This window comes from Pecten maximus, chromosome 2 (assembly GCF_902652985.1).
Source record: "Pecten maximus chromosome 2, xPecMax1.1, whole genome shotgun sequence".
NCBI classification, from domain to species: domain Eukaryota; kingdom Metazoa; phylum Mollusca; class Bivalvia; order Pectinida; family Pectinidae; genus Pecten; species Pecten maximus.
Genome location: NC_047016.1, coordinates 10,226,225 through 10,237,241, shown reverse-complemented (window position 1 = coordinate 10,237,241; position 11,017 = coordinate 10,226,225). Strand labels below are relative to the sequence as shown.

Sequence of the window (11,017 nt, the reverse complement as noted above, 5' to 3'; positions counted from 1 at the left end):
CTATATGGACTGTGAGATACCCAATAAGATATTTTGGGTTTGTTATAAAACATAAAATAATTTTTCAATTAACACTGATTCATTAACATTATGCTTAATCAACCCAACCTTACAATGTGCAGATAAGCGAGTTACCTCCCTTGATTCAACTTACATGACAAGCTAGATGTTTAACAAGTTTTAAATTGTTTTTGTGTATTTTTGAGCAACAATGAATGAAAATGAAGCTTGATCAAGCATGATTAAGCACATTTTCAAGAAAATGACATTTTTCAACCCTTATAAGTTAGTAGTGTACAGTAAAAATGCCCAATTTTGAAAAATATGACACATGTCTTTGATATGTAAACATTGCCGGTTAACCCTACATATAAACTCTATTCTACCATGTTTGCTATGTAACGCCAGTTTTGATTGGTTTAAAACCATGTATTATTTTCCAATAACCCACGCTCGTGCCAATAATACATGGTAGTGAGTCACGGCTGTTACAATTTTATATATCTAATATTCACACATTTTATAAAAGGTTACTATAGCCGAGTGGGCTAATGGGTTAGTCTTTCAATAATTTTTTATCACGATGCGAGTTCGAATCCTACGGAGGCCCCCCCCTTTTATTTTTTTAAATTTTTTTTTATCCTTTTTTTTTCAAAATCAATGCCATATGATAGATGCTCTTGATCGTAGTACTGTATTGCCTGTATATTTCATCAACAAATAATGCAATACTCCAGAAATAAATTACAAGGTTTTCTCGGGGTTTCTTTGCTTTTTTTCTATTAGAAAGAGGTCGATCTCAGAACTAAACAGTACATGGTAGAATAGAAATAATCAACTTTGACTCGTGTATTGTTGCAGGATATACAACTCGGACTCGGATATTTTGCAATTTTAATTAATACGAGGACGAGGATATTTTGCAATTAAATTAATAACGAAGGCCGCAGGCCTGAGTTATTAATTAAAATTGCAAAATATCCGAGTCCGAGTTGTATATCCTGTAACAATACACGAATCATCGTTAATTATTTCTTAAATAAAGTATATATATTTGTAATCTGTACAACATTTGCAATTTTAATACAGCTCTGAAGGATAAGTTAACTGATATTTTCTGTGATTTTTAGAGCTGTGAATACCATGGTAACAGCTTAAAAAATGCTCAAAAATTGCAAAATATTATGATATTTGACCCAAAATGACACAATTCTCTACACAATTTTTTTTCTGAAACCTATTTAAAATTAAATATCTCTATCCTAAAGACAGAATTAATCTTGTTTTGACATATGTTGTAAATTAAGTTTTTTTCCGCTATCTCCCCTTTACTGTGGGCATCCATTTTTCGCTGTAGGCAAAACTAAATTTCCTGTGTAAACACACTTGCGGAAAATCCGGAAATTTAAAATCCGGAACCAATTTATTAATTTTTGTTTTAACAAATGTGAAGCCTGTATGTACTTCTTCATACTGAATATACCAATTATAGTGTACATTTATTTTTTCATTTTTTATGCATATTTTGTTATTTGCTTAACAAAAAAATTGCCCATGGCCAGGCTGTCCTACTGTAGTGTGCTACCATAGTGTGAATGCTGCTGCCGGTGAGCTCATTGATTGCCCTTGGCTACATGGGTATGTTGGGAGTACTCAATCCCCTACATGGGTATGGTGGGAGTACTCAATCCCCTACATGGGTATGTTGGGAGTACTCCATCCCCTCCATGGGTATGTTGGGAGTACTCCATCCCCTCCATGGGTATGTTGTGGCAGTCAGTCGGTCAATGGTCAAGGTAAAATTTGGTATCTTTTTATTGATCATTTTATGCCATGAAGAATAATGGTTGGACTTAAATAAGTCAACTGACCAAAGATCAAGGTCACTGGGTCTATGCTTAAGGTCACATGGTTCCAAAGGTCAAGGACAAAGTGGATCTCTGAAAATGACCCTGGCTGTTAGGTTGGGTGGGCTTGTCAACCTTTATTCAGCTTGTAGGGCTCACACAACTACATGTGTATATATCTTACAATATATGTTATTACTAGTGTTTCCATCCCTTCATTTGCTTGTTTGAAGTTCAAATGATGTGAAATTTATATCAAATAATAGTTTGAAGTTTTCTCTATCTCATAAATGTTGTAATTGTATAGGTTAAATGGTAAATAAGAGCAAATGGTTACTCGAAAGACAGTAACCCTGACATTTACAGTGCACTGGGGAATTCCCGCCTTTTTACACCTCGAATCCTATGTCATTCTATTTTCAGTAGGAGTGTATATTTTTGATGTTCCAAGACCCTGCTATTCATTCTCATATATAAAAAGTACCCATTTTATGTTATTTAATCAGGAGAACAGCTACAAACCTAAGAAACACATTTTCTTCAAGGACTTGGTTCATGTTGATTTAGTTGTGGAGCCCTGTATGCTGTTCACTTATAAAAGGCAGCATATGAAATCCTTAAAACTCGTGTTAAAGTAGGTGGTCATCTTGCAAGGAAATTTCACAGCAATCTATCCCAGGTATATTCTGGTTGGCACCAGTTGTCTAAAATCAGTTGGTCAAAGGAAACAAATTGAATGTATGGACGATGGATGCTGCATGCGCACCATACCTCAAGCTCACATGCACTCTCAATACCTGAAGACTGCTCTGATTTAGCTGTACTACATAGTAATATGATTTTCTATAGAAACCACTGGTGTATGTCAAAAATATGTAGATGATTTACATAGAAGCCATTATGATACAAAACTTATAGAAATAATTCCAAGATGATTAGTGAAACAAACAACAAAAGACAATATCTACATAAATTTCTTTATTTTTTGTTTTCTTAAAGAAATTGTGATGTCTATAATGTAATATACAATGGTTGCCATAACAACATGGTTACCATGGCAAGCTATAGAAGTGACATACTGCTGTAGCATCAAACGTAGGATAATAAGTTATCACTGTACAAAATATCACCTACAAAACATCTTGTGTGCCCTACATTGCAAGAAAATTGTGGTACAGCTCTACCTCCCTTTCAAACATTGCAAGAATATAGGGTACAAATGTATACCCAGCTCAGTCACTGCTTCAGGCTACCATCTCTCCACAGATCTCATTAAAAAGGATATTCCAATTATGTTCAGTTATAAAAAAGCTCTTTGGATATGGATGACATCAATGTCGAAATATTTTCATAATTTAAAAACAAGACTTTTCGAGTATGGATCTGGTTTTGTTAATAATAAAGAATTGTGTTTCACAATACATTCCCTGAATAATTCAATGATTAAGAAACATTAACTGGCCATTTGTGGTATGAAGATGTTTCTTTATATCAAACTGAAAAATTACCCAGGAATATGGAAATGGTGAAGTCTAATGAATGAATACATTGAAGATGGTGTGTTTACGTAGAGCTGTGGTATAATACGAGACACTTCATTTTCTATTGAGTAAGATTCTTGTAATAAAACTCTCAACAATGTTTAACTGATAATAACAATAAAAACAAACTTTATATAACAGATAGAGAACTCTGTGCCTCTGGAGGTAGTACCAGCATGGGCTATACAGCCGGTACTACAAAGCACTATTACCCCCTAACAACCAGTACATCATCCTGGTTGGCAAGGAAACACAACTTCCATATACAATTTACTATAGCTCAAACTAGGAAAACTATTTTGTTATTATCCAATTTGAACATTGTTTAACATGAAGACAGTTCAGTTCCTAGAAGTGTTTTGTTACACATGTAAATATAAAAATATTGTTCACATATCATTTGGATTCAAAGTTGAAATTACATTTGATCTTTTGGAGGGATACTGCTTTTCTATTTGTTCACTATCAAATGTTGGCTTTTTCTTCAAATTTGATTATCAGTAAACAGAAAACCAGCAACAATGCCTTGCTATTTTAATTGAAATTCATGCATCAAGCTTTTACAATAAAATTATGAACATCTAAAAAATTTGAAATTAACTCTAAAATGAGCACGATATCTTTGTAAAATAAAGTTATCATATGATTAATCTCTTAATTGTGTCAATAGTATTCATATAAATTAAAAAAATTAAATATTACATAGAACTGACTGAGTTAAGACAGAAATGTCTGTTAATATATCATACATTGTTTAATTTTCTTGTCCATGGCACATTGCTAAACACTATCAACACAATACTGTGTTATACCTAGTGAAACACATAACAAATACTACTCTGTAAGAATCTCTTAATATTTGGAGAAATTCATCATTTGATCATAATACATATTTCATGCTAGTGAAAAATATATAAAAAAACATTTCATTTAAAATTTGCTACAAAGTCATGAGATAAAAAGCCTGTTCTTGATGCCCATTCACACTCAATATGCATTGGTCATAGTAATAAACCATATCAAAATAACGGTGGGCTAAAAAGCATTTCAAAATAAATTGCAAAATTTTATTAAAATACAATATCAATGGACTTTGGTTTACGATAAAAAAATACATATAAAAATGTAGTTTGGTTGTGATTAAAAACGTGGGGAGTATAGTACTGACATGGCCGCTATTCAAAGATAGGATGTATTGGTCTAGGAACATTTGAGGACTTCTTTAGGGATTAAATTCATTGCAAGAAAATCCACATTGATATGATTTTAAATCAAATGCACCAATTTGACCTTTGCAATTGTTTGTTGTGTAATTTGAGGAAGTGCATGACAATTGGGATAGGTGATTATTTTTCAGGATATAAAATCCCTGAACACACCCAGACCTGCCCATAAAATGAATGGTGTTATCACATATATACCAGAAATACAAATTAAAAAGTCTTCCAATACTCATTCCTGTATGCTAATCACAAACAACTGAAAAACTGGATATAAAGGACAGCCACATAGATAACATGTATGTTTTGTTCAATATTTGGTTTGCAGACAGTATTTATATAATGTTATCAACAATGTTCACTATTTCGATGTTTTTGAAGACAACTTTGAGTCTGGGACCTGCTCTGTGAAAAATATAGCACCATATATTTACATTTGTAAACTACTGGTCTGGTGAAGAAATAAATTTTGTGTTGAATTTATCCTCTCACTATTTAGAAATGATATTATCAATCTATTAATACTTTAAAGTCCAGGTATATCAATACCCTGTGTATAATTGTACACTATTGGGTATATCAATACCCTGTGTATAATTATATACTACCAGGTATATCAATACCCTGTGTATAATTATACACCACCAGGTATATCAATACCCTGTGTATAATTATACACTACCAGGTATATCAATACCCTGTGTATAATTATACACTACCAGGTATATCAATACCCTGTGTATAATTATACACTACCAGGAATATCAATACCCTGTGTATAATTATACACCACCAGGAATATCAATACCCTGTGTATAATTATACACTACCAGGTATATCAATACCCTGTGTATAATTATACACTACCAGGAATATCAATACCCTGTGTATAATTATACACTACCAGGTATATCAATACCCTGTGTATAATTATACACTACCAGGAATATCAATACCCTGTGTATAATTATACACCACCAGGAATATCAATACCCTGTGTATAATTATACACTACCAGGAATATCAATACCCTGTGTATAATTATACACTACCAATTATAAACTTCCAGGTACATCAATACCCTGTGTATAATTATACACCACCAGGAATATCAATACCCTGTGTATAATTATACACCACCAGGAATATCAATACCCTGTGTATAATTATACACTACCAGGAATATCAATACCCTGTGTATAATTATACACTACCAGGAATATCAATACCCTGTGTTTAATTATACACTACCAGGAATATCAATACCCTGTGTATAATTATACACTACCAGGAATATCAATACCCTGTGTATAATTATACACTACCAGGTATATCAATACCCTGTGTATAATTATACACTACCAGGAATATCAATACCCTGTGTAAGTGTATAATGCCACTAAGAAACCCCTCCCAGAGTAAAGCCCATATATCGTAGCGCTTTGTTTCATTTGATACCAGGATTATATATCATTATCATTGTCTGCCCTATTTTTGTAGTCTAATTAACCAGCACTTTATAAAATGGGCAAAAGGTGGGTAGACTGTATATATATTTACAGAATAAACTTCTCTATGCATGACAATCAGCTTCTCTGTAACATGGGATTAGCATTACGCATCATATGAGTGTTGAACTCCTCATATTATTTGGTCTTAAAAATATAAAATTGTAATAGCGAAAACAGAATTTAACAAAACATTTAACAACAAAAAAATTACCATGCATGAGTACCATGTAGTTGGACAACACAATGAGTCTTTGGTTATCTTCGATTTGTTCCGTTTGACAGAGAATGGTACAGAAGGAAGAGACAATTCCTGGCTCTGAACCAGGCTGGACATTAACTGTGTAGAAAACTTACAAAAATAGTTATGTACATTAGATGTAACATTCTTGAATGAGATCACATGGCTATATTTACTACTAAAAACCTACAATGGCGGAATGAGTGCACAAATCTGACTGGACGTCAGCATGCATTTGTCAAATCTATTGATATAATAGACTACCTGTGCATTACATACCCCTTAAAGTGCCCCCTCATATTGACCCCCTAGCTTGTTAGTGTAGAGGTAGGGGGTCAGGAGGGGGACTGTTACAGCATCAATTTCATGATTTCCACAGATTCCAATGTAACTGTACAAACACGTTACATATTTTGTTAATTATATTTTTCCCCCCCCCATAAGACTTCTTTTCCCCCCCATCAAAAATAAAATCTTCACGAAAAAAAATGGGGGGTAGAAATTACCTGGTACTGTAAACAAATGCCTGTATCAAGTGATGTACAAAGATTTACAGTGGAGTTGTGGAAATGATGATCTAAACCATGCGAATCAAACATATGTGGTACATGGACACATTAAAAAGGCTGACAATATATTACACCTTTGAATGACAGTCACTGCTGCCTATACACACTTCTATAGAGAGGACTGTGATGATGAGGATGATAAAGATGAAGATAAATGGTCCCTTTGTGGCCGGGCACTCCCAGTGGGAGACCCAGGTTTTTCTGTGACTCCTAATTATATATCCCAAGATAGAGGAGACACAGAATTATAAATGTTTTGTCTCCCCTGTATGGGGAGACATTTAAATGCAGAGATCCACAGGATCAGAGAACTACTAGCACATTGAACACTGTACGTCCCAGGTCTCTCGGAGCATGCTGGCGGTCCTAGGTCTCTCGGAGCATGCTGGCGGTCCCAGGTCTCTCGGAGCATGCTGGCGGTCCTAGGTCTCTCGGAGCATGCTGGCGGTCCTAGGTCTCTCGGAGCATGCTGGCGGTCCTAGGTTGTACACACGGTACACACTGCCTGATAACAGGACACAGTTTTCCCTTATCTCCATTAAGTGTAAATCCTATTATACACAGAATAATCGTATCTGGGAAAATTACCACCACTTCCATATTTGCCGAGTACTGCTGATTTGACCATTATTTGGGTCAGCAGTCTTTAGTGGTTACACCATTAGGAAACACCAGCACCACACAGCCACACCACTAGATATACACTGGCTTGTTACTCCGGTTCTGTAGAGGCTGATCAGGACTTGAAATCCCTTCTGACCAGTCAGAGATGGAGTGCGGTGAAGAACTTGACCACTGTCCAGGAGAGTCAGGTGAGGGTGTTAGGTAGTGATCGGGCATTGCACCATGGATTATTTGGGGTGGGGACTCCATGCTATGTTGTGATGGAGGTGTAGGGTATTGGTCTAGGTATTTGGGCTGGTGATGCTGACCAGTTGACTGCCCATAATTGTCTGTGTATAGTGCTGTCACTGGAATGTTCTCCACCACATTTGTATTAGGATATGAGAATTGTTCATTTTGCCTGCTCAGTGGGCTGTCATGAGCACGCTCCTGCCTGGCTCGTTGCTGCATGGCCTGAATGTGTGTTGGGGATGTGGGAAAACTTTTCTTCATAGGTGATATCTTGTCATGGGCAGGGCTTCCGTTTGACTGCATGCTGTTTGGAGGCGTAGGAATGGAAACGGGAATACTATGAGGGGAAGTGGCCTGTGGCAGTGTATGAGGTGGTGTGGGGAGAGGCACCACATGGGGGTTCTGCATGTGGCCTTGGTGCCACAACACCTCTGATTGTTCCATTGTGGGTTCATACTGGCCACTCCCTAACATATTGTGGTCAGGCATAACCCCCTGGGGCAGGGCAAGGGGGTAACCTTTACCATACATACTGTCATAGGACGGCGGCGTCCGCTCATACCCCTGTGGTGACTCTATAGAGTTCCCTGGGGACACTGTACCCACTGAAGATCCCTCACTACTATGAGGCACACAATTTCTGTTAGCACTTTTTGCCGGTTTCTTTTTGGGCCGACTTTTCTTTGTGTGTCCATTAGAAACTCCATTTGGAGATATAGGATGGCCCAGACTACCATTTTTACTTTTCCGTGACTTTGGTTTCGACTGTTTCTGTGGCATATAATGAAGATGATTTGGTGAGGTTGGCATTCCATGCATGGATACATTGGGACTGTTAGCAGGATATTCATCGAGAAGCTGAAGGATATCTTGATGCAGACGCTCACTAGCTATGTCTTTAGGAAGTCTGTCCATATGATCTGTGATATCACGATTTGCAAAATGATCCAACAGAATCTTGGCCGTTTCAAAACTTCCCTCCTTTGCTGCCAAGAAAAGTGGAGTCTCATCCTGAAAAAAAAAGCATAAACATGAATTCCATGAAGCGAGGTAGAATAATTTTATTAACCCCTAATGAGGTAATTAATGATATTAACCTGTAATGAAAGAATGCTGTTGTAATGCTTTACACTTGTCTCAATTTTGAGCAAAAGACTTCAAAGTACACCAGGCATGTTTTTGTTGGATTCTGATTAGAACTAAGACATAACCATTGTCTTTGTTCCATGACTAAGACATAACCATTGTCTTTGTTCCATGACTAAGACATAACCATTGTCTTTGTTCCATGACTAAGACATAACCATTGTCTTTGTTCCATGACTAAGACATAACCATTGTCTTTGTTCCATGACTAAGACATAACCATTGTCTTTGTTCCATGAAGCTGCTAACATGAACATACCTTCATATTCTGAGCATCCCGATTAGCGCCATGCTGTAGTAACACTTGAGCAGCATTTGCGTTATTGACAGCAGCAGCCCAGTGCAATGCTGTCTTACCTTAAATAATAAAAAGAACAATGATAACACAGTCTCCAGGAACTAGCAGCTGCTAAACAGAAACATCACAAGTTATTAAGGCATCTTTCCAAATGATGTATACAAAACACATTTTGTTGGAGAAATATAAATACTATGGGCCGCTATTGTGAATTCACTTACCATACTCATCTGACGCATTTATATCAGCCTCAGCATTTATAAGTTCCTCTACCATGCCCTCAGTAGCAAGACGTACAGCTAAAATCATAGGCGTGGTGCCGTCATTCATCTTAGCATTGAGGTGTGTGGAACGGTTACGTAATAAAATCTACAACAGAGAAATCAAAATGTACTTCGTTTGTTACTGAATTACCACCTACATGGACTCCACCTTACTTTACTAGTCTCAACATATATGTAATCATTGTTTTATAACATTATTTGGTCATTTTTACACAAAGAAGAAATAAAAATAAAAAATAAGCAGAAGAATAGCAGCACAAACCTGGAAAACACCCTGAGCATCAGCAGCGACTGCTGCGTGAAGTGGGCGTCGCCCAGTACTGTCTTCTGAGTTGGGGTCAGCACCAGCATCTAATAACACTTTAGCAGCATCTGCTCTTGCGTACCTAGCTGCTAAATGTAACGATGTTTCTCCTGAAATAAACAAGATATGAAAACATTCATTTCAGTGAAAACCAAGAACAACAAAAGCGAAAATATTTGCCTGCCCTATATTGTATCATTTTTGATAGTAACATATTTGATCAGAACAAAAAACAACACCTCCTCCCTCCCCTCTTTTTCCTTAGCCTCACCTGTGCGGTCAGTCTGGGCATTGATTGCAGCACCTTGCATAAGCAGACCTGTGATAATGTCTACAGATCGGTCCTCTGAATCTCCGCTCTCTCCTGATCCTGAACCGCTTGAGTCATCATCAACACCGGAGTCGAGGCCGCCACCACGAAACGATGCTAACATGAGTGGAGTGAAGCCGTCTGGACCTCTCACATCCACGTCTTTTACACCACTGTGGTCCTCTGGAGGGGTCAAGGCCATGTCGTTAGGGATATTGGCAGCTGTCAGGTGCTGCTGGGTCCAGGGGCGCATGTCTGAGGCTCGGTCATACTCTGGGTCTTCCTGCTCAAGCTGAAAATCCATCACATACCATATAAAACAAGTCAGCTTATTGGTCTATATACAACATCATTCTATGTAAGGTATTAAGGCAAACATCCAGATAATAGAATTATTATTTTGGTCTATATACAAAATCATTCTATGTAAGGTTTTAAGGCAAACATCCAGATAATAGAATTATTATTTTGGTCTATATACAACATCCTTCTATGTAAGGTTTTAAGGCAAACATCCAGATAATAGAATTATTATTTTCTAACATTATATAACATATCCAAATCAACTTGTGTTCCTGAAATATTATCAGCATATTATGATGGATTGCCCTGCATATGACTCTATTAGTGTTTGGGTTTAAGGTGCCTTTGTTTACCATTAACAAACCTAATCCCCTGTATCTTAATGGATTAGCTCTGAGTGTATCATGACATTCAGCATCAACCTGCAGTGATGAAGATAAATACTAACCTTGACTCGTTTGGTTTTTGGTGACTGTTCGTCAGGGTCCCAGGGAGGTGAAGTACAGCCATGGTGATCAAGTCCATCACACAAACCCTTCATATTCCTGTGACATATACAGTAAAATGTCAGTCTAACAAACAACATTATAA

General features: G+C 36.7%; 1 protein-coding gene across 3 annotated transcripts in view; it reads right to left on the bottom strand.

Annotated features, from left to right (window-relative positions):
• Positions 1-2,810: 2,810 nt before the first annotated feature.
• Positions 2,811-11,017, bottom strand: part of LOC117316926 (neurogenic locus notch homolog protein 1-like) — a 93,684-nt gene continuing 85,477 nt past the window's right edge. For all 3 annotated transcript variants that reach the window (XM_033871705.1, XM_033871712.1, XM_033871719.1), the window contains 6 exons: positions 10,875-10,971; positions 10,085-10,415; positions 9,772-9,923; positions 9,447-9,594; positions 9,187-9,284; positions 2,811-8,792 (listed from right to left, as the gene is read on the bottom strand). In XM_033871705.1, coding sequence (XP_033727596.1) covers positions 7,620-8,792; positions 9,187-9,284; positions 9,447-9,594; positions 9,772-9,923; positions 10,085-10,415; positions 10,875-10,971 — 1,999 coding nt within the window. In that variant the 3' untranslated portion in view covers positions 2,811-7,619. The remainder of the gene's footprint in view (positions 8,793-9,186; positions 9,285-9,446; positions 9,595-9,771; positions 9,924-10,084; positions 10,416-10,874; positions 10,972-11,017) is intronic.